The sequence below is a fragment of the Hyperoodon ampullatus genome, assembly GCF_949752795.1.
Source record: "Hyperoodon ampullatus genome assembly, chromosome: 12".
Classification (NCBI taxonomy): Eukaryota; Metazoa; Chordata; class Mammalia; order Artiodactyla; family Ziphiidae; genus Hyperoodon; species Hyperoodon ampullatus.
The window spans coordinates 17270239-17282678 of record NC_136925.1 but is presented as its reverse complement, the minus strand read 5'-3'; the positions used below and the strand labels follow the sequence as shown (position 1 = coordinate 17282678).

The following is a 12440-nucleotide window of genomic DNA, read 5'->3' as shown; positions in this document are numbered from 1 at the left end:
TCTTTCAGTTAACTGAAACATTTCTCTCTCGATCATCAAAGTTTAAATTCTCCAGGTCCCTTGTTTCCCCTAATTCTTTTATTCAGCAAGTGTTTCTGGAGTAGCCACTATATACCAGGTGATGACTCTGGGTTCTGGAGTTTCAGTGGTGAATAAGAGACAAAGTCCCTGGATTGTAGAGATTACATTCTAGTGGAAAATTACATGTTTCATTGGATAGTGAAACACATTTTAAAGGATAGAATATGCTAAGGGTCAGGAGGCAGTGGTGAGAGAATGCTGTTTTGGATTAGATCCTCAGGAAAGGTTTCTGTGAGAAGGTCGATTTTGAGTGAAACCTGAAGGAAGCGGGAGAGTGAGCCGTGTGGCTGTCTGGGAGGAGGGCGCTCCAGGAGAGGACGGTCAAGTGAAATAACCCTGAGATGGCCTTTCGCTTCCCTGTGTTCCGGGGAGACCAGTGTGACTGGAGCACAGTGAGTCAGTGGTAGGAGAGAAGTCAGGGAGTTTGGTGGGGGAAGCCCTTCTTAGGACTCTGGAGACCCTGGCTAGGGTTTTAACATACATCTAAGTATGTTCGTTGGGGTTTGGAGGGTCTTGTCAGAAGAATGGTAACGGGATACAACTGTATATTTTAGAAGACTCTAAAATATAGTTATGACTGTGTGGAAAAGAAACTGTGTGTGTGCATGTGTGTGTGTAGGAGGTAGCCATAGAGGAACGTGGGACACTAGGAGACAAAGTAGTTTTGATGGGAGAAGATGGTGACGTGGAGTAGAATGTGAGCTGTGGAGGTGATCAGTGGTGATCAGGTGGGTGCTGTGTTCTGTAGATAGAACTGGCAGGTTGAGCTGACCGCTTGGATGTGGGGTATGAGGAGAGAGGAGCTGGGGATAGTTCTGGAGCTTCAGGATTGAGCAGCTGGGTGGATGGAGTTTCCATTACCGGGACTGTCTTAGGAGGACAGTTTTACTGAGGGGAGGCGGAATGGGTGGAGTCAGTGTTTATTTTCTATTTGCTAACCTTGAGATACCTGGTGGACAACCTAGTGGACAGGCCAAATTACACTCTTCCAGAGGTCCAGCGTGAGCTTGGGGCTGGGGAAGGTAACTTCGGGGGGTCACGCGAGTGTAGATTGACTGGGTGAGATCATTTAGGGAGGGCGGAGTGCGTATAAAGGGTAGGTGGGAGTACTGAGCCCTCAGGTCCTGTCCTGTGTGGTAGCTGCAAGAAGAGCTCTGTAGAGGGTATTGAGCAGAAGTAGCTCGTGAGGGAGGGGCGTGGGATGTTCAGAGGTGAAGTGAGGAGAAGGGATGCAGGAAGGGGCGACGGGTCAGCTGTGTCAGCTGCTGCCAGCAAGTGGAATAAGACAGAATCTAATAATTGACCTTTGGATTTGGCTTTGCTAAATCCTGTTGATCCTGCTTTGCAATATAGCCCTAAAATTCATAACATACCTTTTTACTCCCTGCCAGCGAACACTGTTAATCAGATTTTAATTACCTTTCTCCTGGACTGTTTTTTGAATTATTACTTTCTCTCCTGATTACAATACAAAACTTATGTTTATTGTAGAAAACACAGAGACAGTATAACAGTGATTAAAAAACCCCCAGTTCCTTACCCCACCTAACCACTAGGTGGTCATTGATAACACTGTGGTGCCTTCCCCCATCCATTTCTATCTCTGCATACTTGTAATGCATATAATGCATAACTTTCGCTTTTTAAAATGAACATGGTGGAACTATTAATCTAATGTTAAAAATTCTTTGAGAATGTGTGTGAATGTGTGGCAGCATAAGTATTCCATCATGGTGGAGTAGCCGTCTAACTGAACTCCCCACCTGTTTTCCCCTAATTATATCTTAAATGAGTCCTGACGAATTTTCCTAAGATACGTTCTTCTTCTCTAAGCTTTTAGTGCCTATAGCGTAGTGATTAAAAGCATGGACTCTGTTTTTGAGAGTAATTCCATGCATATAGCAGGAAGTGTGCAAGATAGGAAAAAAGAATACTTATCTTTTATAGATCTTTTATAGAATAGCTATTGTTATAATTTTCATCTATTTCCTGCTAATCATTTTTGTCTAAATGTACCTATACAACATTTCATTTGTCTGTTACTAACAAGGATCACACTATGTTTTCTAGCCAGAATTTTTTTTTCGTAATTTATTCTCTCGTCTATACTTTATAATATATTGGTCAAAGTATATAAGCAGTTTCGTGATTCTGTCTGTTGTCAAATTGCTCTTCGAAAAGATTGTACCATTTGAAAGTATATTTATAAAGAATTTTGTTCTCTTTAAATTTTAGGATAGACCACTATCTTGTTGAACTCTTAAATGAAGTTCTACTTGGATACAAAGATGAGGACTAGATAACTTCTTGAGGTTCCTTCTAACCCCTAGGATGAAGATAATAACTAACATTTGTGTAGTGCTCTAAAGTTTACAAAGTGAGTTCTCATACATCATCTCACTTGATCCTCACAACAGCCCTGTGAGGTAGGTAGGACAGGTATTGTTATTCTCATTTAAGAGATAAACTAGAGAGGTTAAGGGACTTAGTCAGGTTTTACTTAAATGTTTTAGCAGAGACTTGAAACCAGGACGTATGATCTAAATAATCACATTCTTTTTACAAGATTTCATACAACTGCACATTTAGAATTGCTGTATGTCAGCTAGTTAAGTGACATTTGTTAGATACAGAAATAAGCCTGTTGATAATATAAATAGTGTTCCCCAGTCCTTTTCCATGCTCCCTCCCCTGCTGTTAAATGAATGACTCTCTCTTTTGACTAGGGGAAGGTAATTTAATTGTATAGTTCTATTTAAACACCTATTTTCCCTAGCATTTGGGGGAGGGGAAATTACATTATGTTTTTCATTTCTGTGTGTGTGCGTGTGTGTGTGCTTTCTACAACTTAAGAGTATATCTCCATTACTCTCACACATGTAGCATAAAGTCTTCAAGGAATAGATTACAGTTAGAACTAGAATCTTTTGGTGAACCTAGAATCACAAGCTTTTCAGGGTATTTACTCTTTTTTGTACTACTGTAACCAGTTGGGATAATTAAGTATCCAGGTATAGCTGCTTATGATGTTCACAAAGGTACAGTGAATGATAAGTGACAGTGAGTGATAGTGGAGGTCAAATCAAGAAGAATTACAACTAATCTCCTCTTTGACTAGCTGCCTCATACGGTAGAAGTTTGTAAAACCGAACTGGGAGCTTGGTAGTGGCATTATCACATTTTAGGAATAGACCTAGATTTTCAGGACTACTTGGTATTACATTAAACTGTTTCACAGTGTTTTCTGTACTGCCTTTAAATACTTAACATCACCAATATTTTCAAAAATTTTTGTTTTTTTTGTTTTTCTTTCTAGTTGTTGGTCTTGACGATATTATGGATGAAGGAGTTGTAAAAGAAAGTGGCAATGATACCATTGATGAAGAAGAGCTGATTTTACCTAACAGGAATTTGAGGGACAAAGTAGAAGAAAATTCAGTGAGATCACCAAGAAAATCACCTCGTTTAATGGCACAAGGTAATCCTTCCAGAGAGGACTAGCTAGAAAATCAAGTGTAGGGACAGATGTGATAGGTTGTAAAGTTGCTGAGCAGTGATAGTAGTTTCTTGGTGTTTGCTAATCTGAGCATTTTGATAATCAGTTTTGAGATTGTATCAGTTTGTTGGTATGATTTTTAAAAAGTTTTATTGAAATTACACATTCACATGATTTAAAGAGTTGACTAGTTCTATGAGTTTCCAATACTTGCTGTCCTACTACTTATTTCCCTTTCCCCAGAGGAAACTACTATTACCGCTTTCATCTGGTTTTGTTAATTTTTTGGTATTTGCTTCCATGTTTCTAAGTAACACATGTATATTGCTACTACTTGATTATTCTGATGTACGTGTTCATTGATTTCCCATTCTGGAGGGTGAATGTAGCATTCTTTTCTCCTCTTGCTCCCCCATCACACAAAAGAACGTTTTCTCATCTTTCTGATACATAATTTTGTAAGATCAGTAGTAATTACTTACGTTATTGTGACTCAGTGTGCTGTTAGTGATGATCCACTTAGTGAACTATAGTCGCTTTTCCTATACAACTTTTTGTCTTTCTGATTTAATAATTGATTTTGTTGTTCATTTGCTTATAGTTTTATGCATTCGCACACACAGTTTTCAGTGTACGTATCAGTAATTCCACCCCAACTACTCTGCCAGTTGTCTGAACCTTTCTTAAAGATATTTGTGAGTATCAGGTGTTCTGTCATTTTCATCTTATTGAGGAAGTGTCTCTGGGGGCCTTCTGATCTGCTTCCGTGTGCACTGTTGTGTTAGTTCTATATAAGTCAGATGCATGGCTGTTGTCCAGAGAGCTCTCTTTACTATTCTTCTGAGGATTGTGTTCTGTATTGCAGTTCCTGTTTACTTTGCTTTGAAGTAGCTCGTTCATTTTGGTGACATACCTCTTCTAGTACTTTTGTGAGAAAAAGGAATATGGATATATATTTTTGAAACCTTGTATGTTTGCAAATGTATTTAATATGTTCTCACATTGGAATCATGGTCTGATTGAACATAGAATTCAAGGTTGGAAATTGTTTTTCCTCAGAAATTTGAAAGTGATGCTCCATTTTCAGTTCTGGGAAAATCTCTTGAATTATTTCATTGATTATTTTCCGCTTTATTTTGTCAACTCTTGCTTCCTGGAACTCCTGTTATTCAAGTATTAGATGGCGGGGACTGGCTCTTCCATTTTCTTCATCTTTCCACCTCTGTATTCTTCCTCTACGTGCTGAAATTTTCTCATGTTTATCCTTCGACTTTTTCATCAAATTCTGAATGTTCTTTTTTTGTTCTGGGAATAGTCCTTTTTGTAGCATTCTGGTCTTGTTTCATGCATGCAGTATCTTATGTTGTCTTTCATAAGATGCTTACGGTGTTTCAAAGGTTTTTTAGTTTTTTTTGGTTTTTTTTTTTTGGTTCTGTCTTTCACATTAAGACACTGCTAAATGTCTGATCATTGATAGCTTGCTCAATGTTTAACGTTTTGTCAGCTATGAGCATCACTGTATGGTAATCTGGCTGTGTTACTTTTTGGAGGAATTCCTGTTGTTAGACTTTAGGCTTGTTAGATTGTTAGCATATTATGGGAGCCCTTGAGGGAAGCTGATGGGGGCATCTCATCTTTCAGTATATACAAATACACATAGTCTTAGAGATTTCAGTGTACTTTGCTGCTGTTCTTATCTACGCTGGATGTTTCTTAGTCTAGAAACTCTGTTTTTATACTCCCCGAAGAGTAAGCCTCAGTCTTTGATTAGGACCTGGGAAGGGCACTTGCCCAGCGGATGGAGTAGGGGAGAGGGAGCGCGGGGTCCGACTGCTTTTTAAACAGCTTTCCACTCATCCTCATTTTAACTGCCTGCCTTCCTGCCTACTTTAGAGTTTTCTGGGATCACCGGTTCCTAAGCCTTTTGAGGTGTAAATCGTATTGGTTCGGCCAGCAGTGCCAGATTACTGTTTATCTTCTTTTGGATGTCCTGCATCAGTTACTTCTTGGTCATCTTTTGTTTGGCTTCCAAAATCATCAGTGTTTTCTCTTCTCCTGCCCTTTCTTTCCTTTATTTTACTTTTTAAATTAAAACAAATATTTTTAACATCTTTATTGGAATATAATTGCTTTACAATGGTGTGTTAGTTTCTGCTGTATAACAAAGTGAATCAGCTATACATATACATATGTCCCCATACCTCCTCCCTCTTGCGTCTCCCTCCCTCCCTCCCTATCCCACCCCTCCAGGTGGTCACAAAGTACCGAGCTGATCTCCCTGTGCTATGCGGCTGCTTCCCACTAGCTATCTGTGTTGCATTTGGTAGTGTATAGATGTGCATGCCACTCTCTCAGTTCCTCCCAGCTTACCCTTACGCAGCCCCACGTCCTCAAGTCCGTTCTCTACATCTGCGTCTTTATTCCTGTCCTGAATCTAGGTTCTTCCTTTTTTTTTTCTTTTTAGATTCCATATATATGTGTTAGCATACAGTATTTGTTTTTCTCTTTTTGACTTACTTCACTCTGTATGACAAATTCTAGGTCCATCCACCTCACTACAGATAACTCAATTTCGTTTCTTTTCATGGCTGAGTAATATTCCAGCTTCTTTATCTGTTCATCTGTTGATGGACACTTAGGTTGCTTCCATGTCCTGGCTATTGGAAATAGTGCTGCAGTGAACATTGTGGTACGTGGCTCTTTTTGAATTATGGTTTTCTCAGGGTATATGCTTAGTAGTGGGATTGCTGGGTCGTATGGTAGTTCTATTTTTAGTTTTTTAAGGAACCTGCATACTGTTCTCCATAGTGGCTGTACCAATTCACATTCCCACCAACAGTGCAAGAGGGTTCCCTTTTCTCCACACCCTCTCCAGCATTTATTGTAGATGTTTTGATGATGGCCATTCTGACTGGTGTGAGGTGATACCTCATTGAAGTTTTGATTTGCATTTCTCTAATGATTAGTGATGTTGAGCATCCTTTCATGTGTTTGTTGGCAATCTGTATGTCTTCTTTGGAGAAATGTCTATTTAGGTCTTCTGCCCATTTTTGGATTGGGTTGTTGTTTTTTTTTTTTTTTTTTTGGTATTGAGCTGCATGAGCTGCTTGTGAATTTTGGAGATTAATCCTTTGTCAGTTGCTTCATTTGCCAATATTTTCTCCCATTCTGAGGGTTGTCTTTTGATCTTATTATGGTTTCCTTTGCTGTGCAAAAGCTTTGAAATTTCATTAGGTCCCATTTGTTTATTTTTGTTTTTATTTCCATTTCTCTAGGAGGTGGGTCAAAAAAGATTTTGCTGTGATTTATGTCATAGTGTTTTGCCTATGTTTTCTTCTAAGAGTTTTATAGTGTCTGGCGTTACATTTAGGTCTTTAATCCATTTTGAGTTTATTTTTGTGTATGGTGTTAGGAAGTGTTGTAATTTCACTCTTTTACATATAGCAGTCCAGTTTTCCCAGCACCACTTATTGAAGAGACTATCCTTTCTCCACTGTGTATTCTTGCTTCCTTTATCAAAGATAAGGTGACCATATGTGCGTGGGTTTATCTCTGGGCTTTCTGTCCTATTCCATTGATCTATATTTCTGTTTTTGTGCCAGTACCATTCTGTCTTGATTACTGTGCTTTTTTAGTATAGTCTGAAGTCAGGGAGCCTGATTCCTCCAGCTCCATTTTTCTTTCTCAAGCTTGCTTTGGCTATTCGGGGTCTTTTGTGTTTCCATACAGACTGTGAAATTTTTTGTTCTAGCTCTGTGAAAAATGCCATTGGTAGTTTGATAGGGATTGCATTGAATCTGTAGATTGCTTTGGGTAGTAGAGTCATTTTCACAATGTTGATTCTTCAGTCCAAGAACATGGTATATCTCTCCATCTATTTGTATCATCTTTAATTTCTTTCATCAGTGCCTTATAGTTTTCTGCATACAGGTCTTTTGTCTCTTTAGGTAGGTTTATTCCTAGGTATTTTATTCCTTTTGTGGCAGTGGTAAATGGGAGTGTTTCCTTAATTTCTCTTTCAGATTTCTCATCATTAGCATATAGGAATGCAAGAGATTTCTGTGCATTCATTTTTTATCCTGCTACTTTATGAAATTCATTGATTAGCTCTAGTAGTTTTCTGGTAGCATCTTTGTGATACTTTATGTATACTATCATGTCATCTGCAAACAGTGACAGTTTTACATCTTCTTTTCCCATTTGAATTCCTTTTATTTCTTTTTCTTCTCTGATTGCTGTGGCTAAAACTTCCAAAACTATGTTGAATGATTGTGGTGAGAGTGAGCAACCTTGTCTTGTTCCTGATCTTAGCGGAAATGGTTTCAGTTTTTCACCATTGAGGACGATGTTGGCTGTGGGTTTTTCATATATGGCCTTTATTATGTTGAGGTAAGTTCCCTCTATGCCTACATTCTGGAGGGTTTTAATCATAAATAGGTGTTGAATTTTGTTGAACGCTCTTTCTGCATCTATTAAGATGATCATATGGTTTTTATTCTTCAGTTTGTTAATATGGTGTAACACATTGATTGATTTATGTATATTGAAGAATCCTTGCATTCCTGGGATAAATCCCACTTGATCCTGGTGTCTGTTCCTTTTAATGTGCTGCTGGATTGTGTTTGCTGGTATTTTGTTGAGGATTTTTCATCTATGTTCATCAGTGATATTGGTCTGTAGTTTTTTTCTGTGACATCCTTGTCTGGTTTTGGTATCAGGGTGACGGTGGCCTTGCAGAATGAGTTTGGGAGTGTTCCTCCCTCTGCTAGATTTTGGAAGAGTTTGAGAAGGTTAGGTGTTAGCTCTTCTCTAAATGTTTGATAGACTTCCCCTGTGAAACCATCTGGTCCTGGGCTTTTGTTTGTTGGAAGATTTTTAATCACAGTCTCAATTTCAGTGCTTGTGATTGGTCTGTTTCTGTTTTCTATTTCTTCCTGGTTCAGTGTCAGATGGTTGTGCTTTTCTAAGAATTTGCTCATTTTTTCCACGTTGTCCATTTTATTGGCATAGAGTTGCTTGTAGTAATCTCTCATGATCTTTTGTATTTCTGCAGCATTGGTTGTTCCTCTCCTTTTTCATTTCTACTTCTATTGATTTGAGTCTTCTCCCTTTTTTTCTTGATGAGTCTGGCTAATGGTTTATCAGTTTTGTTTATCTTCTCAAAGAACCAGCTTTTAGTTTTATTGATCTTTGCTATTGTTTCCTTCATTTCTTCTGATCTGATCTTTATGATATTTTTCCTTCTCCTAACTCTGTGGTTTTTTTGTTCTTCTTTCTCTAATTGCTTTAGGTGTAAGGTTTAGGTTGTTTATTTGAGATGTTTCTTGTTTCTTGAGGTAGGATTGTATTGCTTTTAACTTCCCTCGTAGAACTGCTTTTGCTGCATCCCATAGGTTTTGGGTCGTTGTGTTTTCATTGTCATTTGTTTCTAGGCATTTTTTATTTCCTCTTTGATTTCTTCAGTTATCTCTTGGTTATTAAGTAGTATATTGTTTAGCCTCCATGTGTTTGTACTTTTTACAGATTTATTCCTGTAATTGATATCTAGTCTCATAGTGTTGTGTTCAGAGAAGATACTTGATACGATTTCAATTTTCTTAAATTTACCAATGCTTGATTTGTGAACCAAGAAATGATCTGTCCTGGAGAATATTCCATGAGCACTTGAGAAGAAAGTGTATTCTTTTATTTTGGGATGGAATGTCCTCTAAACATCAATTAAGTCCACCTTGTTTAATGTATCATTTAAAGCTTGTGTTTCCTTATTTATTTTCATTTTGGATGATCTGTCCACTGGTGAAAATGGGGTGTTAAAGTCCCCTACTATGATTGTGTTACTGTCAATTTCCCCTTTTATGGCTGTTAGCATTTGCCTTATGTATTGAGGTGCTCCTATGTTGGGTGCATAAATATTTACAATTGTTATGTCTTCTTCTTGGATTGATTCCTTGATCATTATGTAGTGTCCTTCTTTATCTCTTGTAATAGTCTTTATCTTAAAGTCTATTTTGTGTTACGTGAGAATTGCTACTCCAGCTTTCTCTTGGTTTCCATTTGCATGGAATATGTTTTTCCATCCCCTCACTTTCAGTCTGTATGTGTCCCTAGGTCTGAAGTGGGTCTCTTTTAGATGGCATTATCTGGGTCTTGTTTTTGTATCCTTTCAGCCAGTCTGTGTCTTTTGGTTGGAGCATTTAATCCATTTACATTTAAGGTAATTATCGGTATGTATGTTCCTATTCCCATTTTCTTAATTGTTTTTGGTTTGTTATTGTAGGTCTTTTCCTTCTCTTGTGTTTCCTGCCTAGAGCAGTTCCTTTAGCATTTGTTGTAAAGCTGGTTTGGTGGTGCTGAATTCTCTTAGGTTTTGCTTGTCTGTAAAGGTTTTAATTTCTCCGCCGAATCTGAATGAGATCCTTGCTGGGTAGAGTAATCTTGGTTGTAGATTTTTCCCTTTCATCACTTTAAATATGTCCTGCCACTCCCTTCAGAATTTGGGTTGAAAGATCAGCTGTTAAACTTATGGGGAGTCCCTTGTATGTTATTTGTTGTTTTTCCCTTGCTGCTTTTAATATTTTTTTTCTTTGTGTTTAATTTTTGATAATTTCATTAATATGTGTCTTGGCGTGTTTCTCCTTGTTTATCCTGTATGGGACTCTCTGTGCTTCCTGGACTTGATTGACTCTTTCCTTTCCCCACATAAGGGAAGTTTTCAAGTATAATCGCTTGAAATATTTTCTTAGTCCCTTTCTTTTTCTCTTTTTCATTGTGGGACCCCTATAATTTGAATGTTGGTGCGTTTAATGTTGTCCCAGAGGTCTCTGAGAATGTCATCAATTCTTTTCATTCTTTTTTCTTTATTTTGCTCTGCAGTAGCTATTTCCGCTATTTTATCTTCCAGGTCACTTATCCGTTCTTCAGCTTCAGTTATTCTGCTATTGATTCCTTCTAGAGAATTTTAAATTTCATTTATTATGTTGTTCATCATTGTTTGTTTGCTCTTTAGTTCTTCTAGTTCCTTGTCAAACTTTTCTTGTATTTTCTCCATTCTATTTCCAAGATTTTGGATCATCTTTAATATCATTACTCTGAATTCTTTTTCAGGTAGACTGCCTATTTCCTCTTCATTTGTTTGGTCTGGTGGGTTTTTACTTTGTTCCTTCATCTGCCATGGGTTTCTCTGTCTTCTCATTTTGACTAACTTACTGTGTTTGGGGGTCTCGTTTTTACTGGCTGCAGGTTCATGGTTTCCGTTGTTTTTGGTGTCTGCCCCCAGTGGCTATGGTTGGTTCAGTGGGTTGTGTAGGCTTCCTGGTGGAGAGTACTCGTGCCTGTGTTCTGGTGGATGAGGCTAGATCTTGTCTTTCTGTTGGGCAGGACTGCATCTGGTGGTGTGTTTTGGGGTGTCTGTGAACTTCATATGATTTTAGGCAGCCTCTCTGCTAATGGGTGGGGTTGTGTTCCTGTCTCGCTAGTTGTTTGGCATAGGGTGTCCAGCACTGTAGCTTGCTGGTTGATGAGTGGAGCTGGGTTTTAGCATTGTAATGGAGGTCTCTGGGAGAGCTTTCACCATTTGATATTACATGGAGCCTGGAGGTCTCTGGTGGACCAGTGTTCTGAACTTGGCTCTCCCACCTTAGAGGCACAGGCCTGACACCCGGCCGGAGCACCGAGACCCTGTCAGCCACACGGCAAAAAAATGAACGGCAGTTACTCTGAAAGGTGCCTTATTAATAGCAAGAATGGAAGCCGGAAAACAGTTGACTCTCATTTGTCACGTGCCAAGGGAAAATAACTGTCACAGTAGAAACCCCAAAACTTTCAGATGAGTGGTTTATTACGAGGATATTAAAACACAGGAACCAACAGCCAGAAGAAGAGATTCATAGGGTGAGGTCAAGAACAAAGAAACTTCAGTCCAGCAAGCAATGTGGCATGTGGAGGCGTTCTACTTCACCATTCAGAAGCTCTCTGAAACCCCTTCTTTTGGATTTTAATGGTGCCTTCACTATACAGGCATGGTTTGTTAAATTCTTAGGGCATTGGTCCTTTCTTTACTTTTAGATTCATAGCTTTTGTATAGCTTTAATGTGCGGTTTTGAGAAGTGGATTATTAGCTCAGATGCATATCTTTACTTTATCATCTTTTTCTCAGTTTTTTAGAAAATCGGTTTTTGGTATATATTTGTGACTTTGAGAAACAAAAAGAGTAGAATGAACATTATAGACAAATAATGGTAATGTTTGGCCTATACCGCCTGGCTCCAAACTAAGGCAGTTTATAGTTAGAGGAGAAAGAGTTACTTTATCCTTTGTCAGCTAATCAGTTACTATTGGAAAACAATTCTTTATCTGAATACCTTCACAGTTGAATGTGCTATGCATTTATCAACCACTTACATAATGGGTGTTAAAAGTTCTTCATTTATTTTATTTCAGGGCATATAAATATAGTTGAGCTATAAATTATTACAGGCTGTCTCAGAGCTTTAAAAATTATCTAAATATTAATAACAAACCATTAAAATTTTAGTTATTTTAAAATGTTATATATCTGAGCGTGAGTGGTTCATAATCCACTAAGTAAGTTTTTTTTTTTTTTTGGTACGCGGGCCTCTCACTGTTGTGGCCTCTCCTGTTGCGGAGCACAGGCTCCAGATGCGCAGGCTCAGCGGCCATGGCTCACTGGCCCAGCCGCTCCGTGGCATGTGGGATCTTCCCAGACTGGGGTGTGAACCCGTGTCCCCCGCATCGGCAGGCGGACGGACTCTCAACCACTGTACCACCAGGGAAGCCCCCCCTTTTTTTATATATAATTCATTTTTGATTTTTGGCTGCATGGGTCTTTGTTGCTGCATATGAG

The 12440-nt window shown here is 38.6% G+C and overlaps 1 protein-coding gene across 2 annotated transcripts in view; it reads left to right on the top strand.

The window, feature by feature from the left end:
* PHF3 (PHD finger protein 3) overlaps positions 1 to 12440 on the top strand; it is a gene marked incomplete at its 5' end in the record, with an annotated part of 94613 nt that overhangs the window by 45647 nt on the left and 36526 nt on the right. Inside the window, one exon of one of the 2 annotated variants that reach the window (XM_079716665.1) lies at positions 3398 to 3559. The exons of the other annotated variant lie outside the window; for it this stretch is intronic. Coding sequence (XP_079572791.1) covers positions 3398 to 3559 — 162 coding nt within the window. The remainder of the gene's footprint in view (positions 1 to 3397; positions 3560 to 12440) is intronic. 2 annotated transcript variants of the gene reach the window in all.